Source organism: Myxine glutinosa, chromosome 9 (genome assembly GCF_964187855.1).
Source record: "Myxine glutinosa chromosome 9, kmMyxGlut1.1, whole genome shotgun sequence".
NCBI classification, from domain to species: Eukaryota; Metazoa; Chordata; class Myxini; order Myxiniformes; family Myxinidae; genus Myxine; species Myxine glutinosa.
Window position 1 is genome coordinate 57,122,691 of NC_136269.1, and position 14,481 is coordinate 57,137,171.

The 14,481-nt window shown below is 48.6% G+C and overlaps 1 protein-coding gene across 4 annotated transcripts; it reads left to right on the plus strand.

Moving 5' to 3' along the window:
• The first annotated feature begins 4,701 nt into the window (after positions 1-4,701).
• Positions 4,702-14,083, plus strand: MRPL2 (mitochondrial ribosomal protein L2). 4 transcript variants are annotated; one of them, XM_068104382.2, is made up of 7 exons: positions 4,702-4,854; positions 6,852-7,148; positions 8,940-9,081; positions 9,641-9,756; positions 11,749-11,859; positions 11,955-12,028; positions 13,547-14,083. In XM_068104382.2, the coding sequence occupies exons 1-7, from the start codon at positions 4,773-4,775 to the stop codon at positions 13,763-13,765; spliced, it is 1,041 nt and encodes a 346-aa protein (XP_067960483.1). In that variant the 5' UTR covers positions 4,702-4,772; the 3' UTR covers positions 13,766-14,083. The 4 variants fall into 4 exon arrangements, with proteins under 4 accessions (XP_067960483.1, XP_067960485.1, XP_067960486.1 ...); XM_068104384.2 differs by lacking the exon at positions 4,702-4,854 and adding an exon at positions 4,898-4,960; XM_068104385.2 differs by lacking the exon at positions 4,702-4,854 and adding an exon at positions 4,998-5,180.
• The last annotated feature ends 398 nt before the right edge of the window (positions 14,084-14,481 follow it).

Genomic DNA, 14,481 nt, shown 5'->3' on the forward strand with positions numbered 1-14,481 from the left:
GACGTGCGTCGGTGGGTGCCCGTGGCATGCCGTTGGCACCGGGGCGAACCTCTGGGCGGTCTCATGCAGAGCGGAGCGCTGCTGTGCCGCGGACCATGGTGCTGTGGAGTCGGGGAGGAACTCGCCCGGCACCCGCAGCGGTTGCCCGAAGACCAACTCCGCCGTGGATGCGCGCAGGTCCTCCTTGGGCGCCGTCCGGTGGCCCAACAGGACCCAGGGGAGCCTGTCAACCCAGCCGCCGTCGCGGAGGGTGGCCCGGAGAGCGGCCTTCAATGAGCGGTGAAATCGCTCACACAGGCCATTAGCCTGGGGGTGGTAGGCCGTGGTTCGGTGCAGCCGGACCCCGAGCCCCTGCGCAACCGCCCCCCAGAGCTCCGAGGTGAACTGGGGGCCGCGGTCGGATGAGATGTCTGAGGGGGCGCCGAACCGGGCGACCCAGGTGGCGATGAAAGCCTGCGCGACATCGGCCGCCGTTGTCGACGCCAAGGGCACGGCCTCCGGCCACCGGGTGGTGCGGTCCACCATGGTGAGGATGTAGGTGAAACCCCGCGAGGGGGGCAGAGGTCCCACCAGGTCCACGTGGACATGGTCAAACCGGCGTTCCGGCACCGTGAACGGGGCCAACGGGGCCTGGGTGTGCCGGTGCACCTTGGCGCGCTGGCACGCGAGGCACGTCCTGGCCCAGCCGCGGACGGCCTTCCGGAGGCCATGCCAGACGAACTTGTCGGCGATCAGCCTTTGGGAGGCCCTCGCGCCCGGGTGGGACAGGCCGTGGATGGCGTCAAACACCTGGCGCTGCCAGCCCGCGGGCACGATGGGGCGAGGACGCCCGAGGGAGACGTCGCACAAGAGGGCCACGCCCGCGCCGTCGAACGGCACCTCGGTGACGCGGAGGCCCGTGACGGCGGTCCGCAAGGCCTGGACCTCGGGGTCAGCGGCCTGGTCCGCTGCCATCCGGGCATACTCGATGCCGAGGTGGACTGCGTGGGCGACGGCCCGGGAAAGGCAATCCGCCACCGGGTTGTCCTTCCCCGCGACGTGCTGGATGTCCGTCGTGTACTCGGACACGGCCGAGAGGTGACGCTGCTGCCGGGCCGACCACGGCTCGGTGACCTTGCCCATCGCGAAGATCAGCGGCTTGTGGTCGACGAAGGCAGTGAACGCCCGGCCCTCGAGCAGATGGCGGAAGTGCCTGACCGCCAAGTGAAGTCCGAGCAACTCGCGGTCGAAGGTACTGTAACGGCGTTCGGGCGGGCGAAGCTGCCGGCTAAAGAACGCCAGCGGTTGCCAAGCTCCACGCACCCATTGCTCGTGCACCGCGCCCACCGCGTAGTCCGAGGCATCGGTGGTGAGGGCGATCGGTGCATCGGGCGCCGGGTGCGCGAGCATGGTGGCGTTAGCCAAGGCGAGCTTCGCGCCCGTGAACGCCGTGTCCATCTGCTCGGTCCAGGTAACGTCGCCTTTGCCCGGCTTACCTCGGAGAGCTTCGTGCAGGGGGCGCAGGAGCTGGGCGATACGGGGCAGGAACCGATGGTAAAAGTTCACCATGCCCAGGAACTCCTGCAGCCCTCTGATCGTGCGGGGGCGCGGAAACCCCTTCACCGCCTCCACCTTGGCCGGCAGGGGGACGGCTCCGTGCCTGGTGACACGGTGCCCCAGAAAATCGATTGTGGCGGCGCCGAACCGGCAATTTGCGGGGTTCACAATCAGGCCATGCTGGCCCAGGCGTTCGAAGAGCGTGCGGAGGTGGCGTAGGTGCTCTTCGCGGGACGCGCTGGCGACGAGGATATCGTCCAGGTAGACGTAGACAAAATCCAAGTCGCGCAGGACGCTGTCCATCAGTCGCTGGAACGCCTGAGCCGCATTCTTCAGACCGAAGGGCATGCGCAGGAACTCGAAGAGTCCGAATGGCGTGATGACCGCCGTCTTCGGGACGTCCTCCGGCCTGACGGGGACCTGATGGTAGCCGCGTATGAGGTCCACCTTCGAGAAGAAGGACCTGCCCGCCAAACGGGCGGAAAAGTCCTGAATGTGGGGGACGGGGTAGCGGTCGGGAGTCGTGGCGTCATTGAGACGGCGATAGTCCCCGCACGGTCGCCATCCCCCGCCGGGCTTCGGCACGATGTGCAGCGGCGACGCCCAAGCGCTCTCTGAGCGCCGAACGATGCTGAGTCGCTCCAGGGTAGCGAACCCCGCTTTTGCCACCGCCAGCTTCGTCGGCTCGAGGCGGCGTGCCCGGGCGTAGACCGGTGGCCCGACGGTGGGGATGTGATGGGCCACCCCGTGCTTGACCGCCCCCGCCGAGAAGGTGGGCCGCGTGAGGGCCGGGAAGCCGGCGAGGAGGCGGGTGAATGCGTCCGCTGCCGGAAGCATACAGACCAACATGGCCGGAACCGAATCGTTCGGCAAGCCGCTTGGCAAGCCGCTCGTTGAGCTGGGCAACGCACATGCGAGCGAGCTGAACGTCTCGGCCTGGACAAGCCGTCTGCGCTTGACGTCGACCAGGAGCCCATTAGCGCACAGGAAGTCCGCGCCAAGCAGTGCCATGGGCACGTCGGCGGTGACGAACGTCCATCGGAAAACCTGCCCTCCAAACCGCAGAGAGAGGCAGCGTTTTCCGTACGTACGGATGGGCGTCCCGTTCGCGGCAAGCAGCGCGGGGCCCCCACCCGCGGCGTGCTTGTCTGACGTGCCGGCGGGAATGACACTCACCTGTGCTCCCGTGTCGCACAGGTAACGGCGCCCGGAGAAGGTGTCCGTTATGAACAGCAGGCTGCTCGAACGGCCGGCGCTCATCGCCACAATTGAGCGCCGGCCCGGGCGTTTCCCGACCCGTTGAAGGAGCACGGCGGATGACACCGCCGAGCTTCGTGGCCGAACTTGGCGTGGAACCAGCACCAGGTGGTGGAGCTGGAGGAGCGCGGCTGGCTCCGCCAGGCCGGTGGAGTCGACGGGTTTCCCCGCGGTGGCGGTTTTCGCCGCGGCGGTGGGCGGGGCGTGGCGGCGTTCACGAGGTGCGTATCAGCATGCTGCTGAACCACAGCGTGCTGTAGAAGATGATGCTGTGGAACATCAGCGTGCTGTAGAAGATGATGCTGTGGAACATCAGCGTGCTGTAGAAGATGATGCTGTGGAACATCAGCGTGCTGTAGAAGATGATGCTGTGGAACATCAGCGTCGAAGGCCGTGACGGCCACGCCAACGCTCGCCCGCGTGTCCGAAGCGGCGAAGTACTTGTCCGCCTCGGCCGCCAATGCTCGGGGTTCCGTTAGCCCGGTCCCGGCCAACGCGAGGCGAACCTGCGCTGGAAGTTGGCGACGGAAAAGCGCCCGGAATAGCGAACCGGGGGCTTCGTCGCCCAACAGTGACAGCATATGGTCCATTCGGACCGACGGGCGCGTCTCACCGAGCTCGGGGAGATCCAGGAGGCGATCGGCCCGTGCGTCGTCCGTGAGGCCGAACGTGGCTAGGAGTAGCCGCTTGAGTGCCTCGTACTTGTGGCCGTCCGGTGGGTGGCGAAGGACGGACACAACTCGAGCGGCCGTGCCGGGCCCGAGGGAGGCGACGACATGGCAGTAGCGCAGGTCGTCGTTGGTGAGGCGCCGAAGCTGAAATTGGGCTTCGGCTTGAACGAACCAGACTTCGGCCTGGGCCTCCCAAAATTCGGGAAGTTTAATCGCCATTGCCTTGTCGTTGGCCATTGCAATGGCGTCGTGTTCGGAAGGATCGCTACGGCAGATCCAACGTCGAGGGTCACCAGTAAAGCGCGGCGTTACGCGCGCTGCTTGTGAGCAAGGAGGAAGCGGACAAGCGGTAACATATAAACGTCTTTATTGTAAGACTACCCTGTAACACTCAAGTTCTCAACTCCTCCGGGCTGGTCGCCCGGTGTATATCATGAGGCCACGCCTACCCCTCGGGCGTGGCCACCGCCCACTTGGTGCGTGGAATGATGTCACCACGCCAGTGGGCTTTTGTGTCCGCCACAACGTAAGCTTACTTGAACTTGTTAATAAATCAGTCATATATATCACATTCTAAATTAATATTAATTATTTTTCTTACCTGAATATATTCTTGTTGTATGCTACAATATTATACAAATTAGCATGCGGCCATTTCGACAAAGGAGGGATTAGGCCAATTAAAGTTCTGTGTTAAGACTTGTCGGACAGTATTTCCACATGTAAAAAACGACACCTCGGTACCTTCCCAAAAATTTCCGCAAAATCGAGCGTCAAATTTCCACAGGGGTCTAAACCAAACATTTCGTTCTATTTTTCATAAAACTTTATATTGTTAGAAAGAGAATTCCTTTTCGCTTATCGGAAAGTTAAAATTTTAAAGATCAGACAACAATTAAACGAGTTATGATCAAATAACCCACACCGTTTCCATAATTTCCGGCTGTAGCACGTGCCCCTTTGTGGTTTGTTTTCAACGTATCCATCACGTGACTGTTGTCGTGAAGGGTGCACTAACCGGAAGTCACGTAGTTCCGCGGGCTCCCGTAATCCTAAAACTGTTTCCCTTCTGTAAGCAATTTTTACCTCCGTTGCGTGTAAATTAATAAATTAATAAGTAAGTAGTAAATTAATAGTGACTCGTCCTCGATCAGCCGTCAGTACTCAGGTACTACAAGCGCCTGTCATGGCGGTGTAAAAGCCGTTAGGTTTCGCAAATTGTGCATAATACCGAACTGAGATTCAATTATTCTCACTTCGGTAAAGTAGCATTGTAAACAGGCCCTGAGTTTAATCACTGTTACCTTGATGGGAAGATCGTTACTAAATCCAAATGCACACAAGCCGAAGCGGAAGTTATTGAGAAAAATGGCGGCGCCCATGCTATCTGGTATGTGTGCACAGATCAGTGGTTATTTATTAATAATAATAATAATAACACGAGTTTCTTTACAAGGAACATGAATGCTGGAAGAGGTCATTCAATGCTTGAGCTGGTATTGCCGCCTGTGGGTCGTTTGTTCGTGCTCTGTCCTGTTAAATGATGAGGTGTTATGCAAGGATGATACAGATTACAGGTCGAGAATTCGAACCCAGGCTTGAGAGCTTGGAGTCGAGCGTGCGTACCTCTAATCCATCTCGTCTTTGTCTAAGGTCTGGGTTGATGTGCGGGGATTCATTTCCATCTGCCCTGGATTGGTGAAACCGAATGAAACAGTAAGGGGTGTAATGGGATCTGGACGTTGATATTACGAAAGTGTTGTTTTGATTCTGCTTTAATTTACCTTTTTTTTGTTCTTTCTCAGCCCCAATTATCCCCACCTTTGGGGTTGGCCTTGCAGAGCTTTTGGCCCAAGTGGTTAACGGGATAGCCAGGCCTGACGTTCGACTGGAGATGACTTGGGATTTGCTCACGGTGTCGACGAGATAAATACGAGTTCTCTGACATGTAATTCGATGCAGGAGGGGGCCATTAGGCCCACCAAGCCAGCGCAATGGTTGCCAACCTATGGTTGCTTGTCCTTGCTCTATCCAATATAAATGCTGAACGTCAAGCAAGGAAGCAGCACGTACCATTTTTAACGTCCTTGGTGTGACTTGGCCTGTGTCGCGTTCATCCAGCTGATCTCCGAGACTCCGAGCGGACGCTCTAACCATTGCACCGACCCCGACCTCATCACACCAAAGACTTGTAAAATCGCCTGATGCTGTACATTAAAAAAAAGGATAGAGTACGGACAAACAAGCATAACTCCATCACCTCTTTTTGTCTGTTAGCTGTCGGTTGGTTTGTTCCTTTTCTGTTTAATCTCTACTTTCTCCTTCCTCTTCTTGCTGTGATTCATTCAGGTTGCGTGCATCTTGTTCACTCCACGTGTCTTTCTCCCCCTCCCCTTGATCTCACGTCGACTCTGCTGTTGATTTTTCCCTTTTTCCATTTTGTTCTCTTCAATTCTGCTCCAGATCTTCCACGAGTCTCGATCATGTTTGCAAAATAAAAACTACTCTTCTTGAAAGACACCTTGGCATATTTAATATGAACCAACTAATGCACCAAGGGATGGAGCACTTTGTGATTAAACACCTGCACGGTAACCCATGAAGTGATGGATTTACTGGTTAGTAGGCCAGAAATGCTTTTTTGTCATCGGCTTTTCTCCACCAATTAGAAGCAACCTGTCATACGTTACTTGGGTATTACACATTGAAAGAAAGGTCATGATTCGTTGGTTGGGTTGGCATCAGTTTAAACTCATTTGCATACACGTCTCAGCCAAGGTCATGGCCCAACGCACTTTATGGGTTAAATATCAACCCGATTGAACCTTCATAGTTGAATCAGGAATCGAACCGAGTTCGACAGCTCAATGTAAGTGCACTAACTCTGCATAATCTTGCCAGTCTCGGATTATACTACCATTTGTATGTGTACTGTGGTGAGTATGAAGAAGAAGAGGGACTCTTGACATCATCCGTGTTCGGCTTGGGGTTTTATCTTGGAAGATTATCTTGGAAGCAGAAATACCTGACAGATGGATTTCCTGTTAAAGCATCACTTTGGACCTGCCCAAGAGTACACAACTAATAAGATCACCCTTCACCCCATCTCCCAACATTCTTTCGCTTTTTGTCCCCCGCTCCTCTCACAAGGTAGGAGACAGGAAAAAACACATTTGGGCGTCTAATTGTGTAAGCAGGAGCTTGCTTGCATACTCTATTTGCCTAATAAAGTATAGACGTTTACTTTGAACTTGCATAATCTAGGTCTGCAGTAATACTTATTAAAAGTTTCATATTATCCAAAGTTTTCTAAGAAAATCATTCTTGAAAGTTTTACTTCTGTAATGGTGGAGTTAAACCATGCTGTTTCCTTGTCCTGATACGCAGCATGCAGTACCATGGCGGTAGCTGCCCTGGGCCGTGCTATTGCATCAATGCACATCTCGGTGGTTCCTCGTCTCATCTCAACATCAACCACCATAACACCACAGTGGACTGCCTGCCTGGTCGGTCCTGCAAAGATTCACAGGCCTCAAGTACCACCTCAAAACTTTTCTTGTACAGGTGCTTGCTCTTTGCACACATCAGCCACGCTGGGGATCTACAAGGTCATCTGGAAACTGCGTACCAAGTACACAATCCAGGCAAAGGGTCGAAACAAGACTGGCGGCCGAGACAGGAGTGGTGCGTTTGTTTATAATGTACATTTCTGTTGAGTTTTAACCCTAAAAGAAGTGGGGGTGGGGGAAGGATTTCACGACCCCCCCCCCCCCTCTCCATGAATTTCGCAATTTTTTTTGCAACCACTCGATATTCCACAGTGCTGTTTCGTGACTTTTTTCTTTCGAGTCTTGCGCATCTTTTGATACCAAATTATGCATATCTATAACAAAACAAACAACATACTTTGCACATGCCAAATTTGGTGACGATCGAACATTCTATAGCTGAAATGTTAGTGGGGGTGAGGAGGGGGGCATCATTTCCCCTCCCCATGTCTTTTGAGCCTCTGAAAAAGCCCAGTCCTTTTAGGGTTAAGTGTCACGTTGGATTTTTTTTCAAATGTTAACGTTTTTTAAAACACTGAATGATCAATTTTTCAATGAAAACACACCTGCAATTCCTTCATTTTGATTTTGCTTGAAGTTTAAAAAAAGAGCATCATCGTTATGTGTAAGAGGGTGGGGGGGGGGGGTAGGGTGGGGAGGGGATGGTGTCCTTAACATTTTCTGCTTTGCCAGTTTAAAATCATAAATAAGGGCAAGGGGTCAAAACAATTGACCTAAAAAAAAAAAAGGGAACCATTTCATTTCTATATACAAGGGGATTTGAAGTGTGCACTTGGTTTCCAGCGATGATTTACACACGATCAGTCAACACATTGACTTAGATATCTCAGTGGTATCTTCACGGAACCATAATGGAGGCAGTTACCATCACAAGCTGAAGCCGGGACTTTAGGGAAAGTTGAACTATCACTGTTCAGCTTACTTCGTTAAGGTGTCCTGTTTATTTGTTCGGAGTAAGGTACATCGGAAAACACCAATTGGTTTACATCAGCCCGTGATGCGGCTTGTGCTTATTACCATGCCGGTTATTAAACAGGATTCCAACCAATTTATTCCTCCAGAGAGCCCAAACAAACTCGATCATCGGCGTGACAAAATGGTGGCAACACGAGGCAAACTGTTCCTTAAGAAATAATGGAATAAATTATTCACAATAGAAAAAAATAAACAGAAATAAATAGAAATACACAAAAATAACATTTCCTGAGGCTCAAATCTTCACACGTGCAGACACACACACACATCTCGTTTTTTCATTTCTGTTCCTCACAATTCTATCTCTCTTTTATACACACACACACACACACACACACACACACACACACACACACACACACACACACACACACACACACACACACACACACACACACACACACATACACACACACACACACTTAATTAATTGTACAGTATCGGTTGTTCCTAAACTTAAATATAAATAATTTAAACGATTGTTGTAAATGATGTTAATTTTACAACATCCCATATTCAACTTTATTTAAATTGCAAACCTCAAACATAGTTTTTCCACCTAAAGCAAGAACCTTAACCTGTAAGCAATTGACTAGTTAACCCATAAGCAATTGACACACACACACACACACACACACACACACACACACACACACTTGACAAGAAGGGTGGGGGGGGGGGGGGGAGGGGAGTAGGTATGGGTTGTGGAACTCCAGGCTGCTGCAGAAATAAAACGGTGCAATCTCGGAGCAGGAACCAAACTGGACCTTGAGATAGTGACAGGGCACAAGGAGCAAATGAGAGCAGAATGAGAGAGCAAGGAGCAAATGAGAGAGCAGAATAATGCATAGCACATTTGCTATGCATTACCACAGTGCTCTAGAATCTAGATTATACAGTTATTATATCGTAATCTGAAATGCTGTGGCAGGTAAAGCATGGCTGCATCGTATTGGTGGTGGTCATAAGCAGCGGTATCGCATGGTGGACTTCAAGCGAGAAAGAGACGTGGATAATTCTGCCAATGAGTCATATGCAGAGAAGGTGCTGTTGGTACGCTATGACCCTCTCAGGTGAGTTGGTGAATTCTTTTTACCCAAACTTCCTTCTTCCTATTTACTCTTTGCCTAAAGAAACGACAGTGTTGGTCATGCCAAGTCTGTGATGGCAAGATATACAAAATGGCACGGGTCGGAGTAGCTTTTGATGCGAGATGCTGGCGAGCATTTGTATTGAACCTCAGCCAGTTCAAGCAGGCACCATACTCCTATAATTTGGATACACACACACACACACACACACACACACACACACACACACACACACACCTTTATGAACACCCCTTGTCAGTGCTTCAAGACAGCAGACTATGGTTTAAGATCAAAAGGCGCATTACCATTATTGGAAATTTGCACTTTTAACGTTTAAAAACCATGTGCACAAGTGCATGGCAAATTTCGATCTTTGCATAACACTAATCGGAGCACAATGTTTCTCCCCGAAATACTTTTTTTAATTTTAAAAATCAACAAGGCTGCATTGCGTAATTTTGGACACGCCACATAATGAGACTTTACACAAAATCAAATCTCATTGCTTTTCTTTGGTTTTTATCATGTGGGTCTGTTTCAGGTCTGGCCACATTGCAATGGTTGCTGGTGGAAATCATAAGCGCTGGATTGTTGCCACAGAGAACATGCAGCCTGGGCAAATAATCAACACAAGCCAGGCAATTGGCATGATCAGTGGTACGTAACAGCTTGACACTTGGTATACCGGAACTTTGATAGTTCTATTTGCATATATGTAAGTATTTCTTAATATTGAGCACACTTCTGAATGGTGACAGTCTGAAAGTAACCCATAGATCCGATGTTAACCATGACTCACAATTAAATCTGCACATTTAAGGTCACATGCTTGCATCGTCTTCCAAGGGATCACCAATGTTACTCCAAATCATAAGAATGGTGCCAAAACTGACCCTCTTTACTCTAGACAAGTCAGCCTTCTTTCCTCAAGCAAAGGGATTCTGTCAGAAACTCTTTCCTTGTTCCTCTCCCCAAGTCGAAGCGAAACCCTTGCCTCAAGTCTTTCACAACCCTTTTGTTTTATTTGTGGAACTTTCTTTAACAGTCTGGTCTCGAGCTCTTCCCCAGAGGATATTAACTGTGATCCCACTTCCACACCATTTCCACTCCTGACCTTTATTACGTCTGCTGAGACCCTGTTTCATCCTTCTCCTGCAATTCCTCTCCTTGTCTCATGGTGCCTTTGTAGTTTCCCACTGTTTTCACTTTCCCCATTGTGTCTGTTAAGCCATTGCACTGTTGTCCAACTCTTCCATCAGCCTCTTTTGATATTTGTGAAAAAATAGACAGGAGAAAAGACTCCACATTTCTCGGACCGACAAGAGTTGTCAATAATTACTACAGTGAAACTGTACTCCTTGGATTTATGCAAGATGGATGACAAATATCTCGATAGGGTCACCCAAACCCGTATTCCTTTCCTCAAGCCAAAAACGGAATTTTGAAATGTATCCTTTGAAAGTCTGAAATGCATTTCTCTCTCAAGTTGCATATTATCATGACTGACACAAGCTCGAGGTACATGGAAGGGTGAGTTTGTCAAACATGAAAAGGCAACATTGTGACGCAGTTGGAAAAGGCAAAGTAGTGGCACGTTGGGGCTACAATTGGATATAACAAGGCAAGGAAATGAGCTAACAGAAGAGGAGGAGAAAAGAGAAAAGAGGGGAGGATGCACAGCAACCTGCAAGTAAAAGCGTTGTGTATCAACTTGGATAAACATCACTGTGACCTCAAAATACTGGAACTCCCAACTTTGACAGCATTATAGATACACAATCACACGGGTTACAGTGGTTCAAGAAGGCAGCATACGACAGACTGTTTATCTGTTTATACAACAGAATGATACAGCAAATTTATCAGTGACACCGCCATAATTTAAAAAAAAAAATTCAACTTTTTGTTGAAGCTGACACGAAAAGTAAGCATTCCCCCATACCTTCCTTTTACACCCCATTCCGCCAATATACAGTATTTACCCCTCTCAACACATTACGCTGACCACTCTGTGCAGCAACGGACTTTTCATGCCTTTTTAACATACATCTTTGCCACTTCGGTGTACCATAAATTAATCAAATATCTCAAATCATTCAATAGTAAACAAAACAAAAAAAGAATGGAGCAAGAAGACAAAATATCTGACAATGGTAATTTCCAGAAAAATCATCAGGGAGATTGAGGAGAGGGACAGAAGAGTCAGAAAAGATTTAATTCAATGGCGAGTTGAGCTCGAGTTGGAACCAAAGATTGAAGTTGGACTGTTTCATTCAAATGTACAGGGGGTTTGGAGTAGGTAATAAGGCGGGGAGAGACGGACCATTTTATGGTTCACGGCCTAATGTGACTGTTGCGTCAATGTCATTTAATGTTACTGCAGATTTAATTCTGACTCGTCACTGCCATATTTTGACTGTATTGAAGTAGAAACTCCACTCGGGGTTTATCAAATGGCAGTTTTGCATTCATCTGTAAATGCAACAAGTGATTTATTTTGAGGCAGCCATGTTTTACTATACCTCAGTCGGTCCATGGTAGACTGTGAAACGGCACTTGCAGTTCACAGCCAACCAGGAAGCTCATGAATAATTGGAGATGTAGGATGGTGTGTGTGCTGATTGCAATGTTATGGTGTACTGTTTGCAGTGGAAGCAAAGGAAGGTAATGCTCATCCGGTGGGTGCTCTTGCTATGGGGACTCTCATTCATAACCTTGAGTTAACGCCAGGGAAAGGTGCCACCTTGATACGTGCTGCAGGTATGAAACAACATGGTCATTGACTCGGTAGAATAGGTCCTGGTGTTGATGAAGGGGCAAGCTTGTGCTGTTTCTGGTTCTCTCTCGACTTTCAGGAACTTGTGGACTTATTGTACGTAATATGAAGACCTCTGTGATTGTGCAGCTTCCATCCAAACAACAAATCAAGGTGTGTGGTAACATGGTCCTATTTGACAAATAATGCTCCCAAATATGGAATAATGCTCCCCAAATATTCCGTTTGGGGGGAAGACCCAATTCTCTCTATGTAAATGTGTGTCGCATAGCACCACCTGGGAGTATCCAGCATTACAACCCGTCATCTTGTACTCGTATAAAGAAAGTTTAAACAACTTAACAATATGCATTACAGTGATGTTGAAATTTGAGTGAGAATCAGTGAGTGAGAAGCATACTTTTTCGCTCTTTCACGAGCCTCGATTTTGTATACAAAAAAAAAAAAATACTAAATTGCGTGTTGAGGTGTATAGCCATATTAAAATAGCTTAGCGTGGTGCTTTTCCAAGGCGCCTTTTAATAACAAAAATAATAGCAACATTCATGATAATAGCATAATATTAATTTTTTTTCAAAGCGATATTAATACTAATAATATCCCCTCTCCCCAAGGGGTTTCCTCCTTGGACAAACGCCATGTTAACGTTTATAAATCACTTATCGTGGCGTTTCATGGAAAACTTTTACCAGAAACAAAAAAACATTATAAACCACAAACATATATGATTACCTTTTTAAACAGTTGCTACTACTGTTTAACCGTAAACTGAAAGAAATCTGCCAGCATTGGTTCTCGTGGACGTTAATGATCCCATGGTTTCCTTCGCAAAGGGAAGGCCAGCTATTGCCAGCACCCTGGCCAAATTCAAATTTCCTGCCCTAACCAGCAGAGGACATTGCATCAGTGACACAGCCACGCCCTCAGCCAATGATGCTACCCCACAGTCTTGTGCTGCATACAAACGGAGAAGATATCAACAGTAAAAAACAAAAAGACGTGAAAATAATTGTGCTTGGCCAAAAAAAAACAAATGTTGGGGTACGGTTCATTTATGGGTACGGAATTTATGGGAACGTTCATGGGTACGGAACCCATGATAATGGGTTCATTTATAAATTGTCAGGTGGGAAGTGTGTTCCTCTCAAGGGGGAAAGAGTTATGCCATATGCAAAGTTTGCATCTAGGTCCAGAAAAATGGCTTACCAGTCACTTCATTGTTAGAGAACAGGTGAAGGTAAAATGATCCTTTGCCTCCACAATGCCATGTGGTCTGGAGGAGAAGCAGCCATGATCACCACCTTACACAGTCAAGTCATTTTGAGAAAGCAAAATATGTGTAATTTAGATCAATCACCATCGACTTCATTTCACAGGTCATAGCTTTGAGTGGCAGATGTATTCAGCCAACATCATGCACTAGGTCATGGGTAATTTGCAGCAAGGAAGGGAAATAATGCTGCCAAGATAGCGCAAAGATCATAAATGCTCGCAGACAAGAAATTGTAACAAGCAGCTAAATCTGACCAAAAGCTAAAGCAATAACCAAGTCAAACGAATAAATGTCTGTTGGTAAATTTCATCTTTACACCGAGAAATTTGATATGAACTCTCTTTCTTTGCTTGCTTTTCTCAAATAGCAATGTTCGCTCGAATTTCTTCTTGCTTCAGGTTGATGGAAAATGCATGGCAACAGTGGGCCGTGTCTCCAACATCCATCACAACCAGCGTAAACTGGGCAAGGCTGGGCGCAGTCGTTGGCTCGGCCGTCGTCCCTCCAGTGGCCTGTGGCAGCGCAAGGGTGGTTGGGCGGGCCGCAAGATCTATCCACCAAAGCCCCTGAAGGATTACACACAATTTCCAGCTGCCCGCTTCTTGCAGCCCGCATGAGGGGAAGAGGCTCTGTTTGATTCCAGCGTTTTGTTGAACAAAAGTGGTGCCCTTTCCAAGAACATTGGTTGTATTGTGATGAGGAATGACAGGTTTGGAAATCCTACAACATGTGTATTTTTCTGCGAGTTGGAATGGTAACTGTTAATAAACCTCAACGGTTGACAATTCAAGGGCTGAGATATAATCTCTTTTCAGCTTTCGCCTGAATATTGTCAATACAAAATTAAAGGTTATTTAAACTCTTGCAGTTCCTTCAGAAAGTATTCACACATTTTGCGGTGTGTTACAGCCAGAATTAAAAATGGAATGAATTGAGATTTTTTTTTGTCACTGATCCACACATAATGCAAAAGTGGAATTTTTTTGAGAAATATTTACAAATTAGTTAAAGATTAAAAGCTGAAATGTCTTGAGTCAATAAGTATTCAACCCCTTTGCTATGACACTCCAAATTGAGCTCAGGTGCATCTAATTTTATTTTGATCATCCTTCTGAGAGCCTGGTGTTGGCTTAGCGGTTAGGGTGCCAGCTTTGGATCCTAGAATCCTGGGTTCAAATCCCGGTCGATCACTGAATTAACGCCAGGGGGGTTGACTCAGCCTGTCATCCTTCCGAGGTCGGCAAATTGAGTACCAGTTCGCTGGTAATTCCCTGTGTGTCGCAAGAGGCGACTAACAGGGTTGGTGGCAGGAAGAGCATTCGGCTGTAAAACA

Excerpts from the sequence above, each read along its gene's own strand:
- MRPL2 (XM_068104381.2), top strand. The coding sequence starts at position 6,497 with ATGGATTTCCTGTTAAAGCATCACTTTGGACCTGCCCAAGAGTACACA. Across the intron at positions 7,149-8,939 it reads TGGCGGCCGAGACAGGAGTG|GTAAAGCATGGCTGCATCGT; the intron begins GTGCGTTTGTTT and ends ATGCTGTGGCAG. Across the intron at positions 12,029-13,546 it reads CATCCAAACAACAAATCAAG|GTTGATGGAAAATGCATGGC; the intron begins GTGTGTGGTAAC and ends TTCTTGCTTCAG.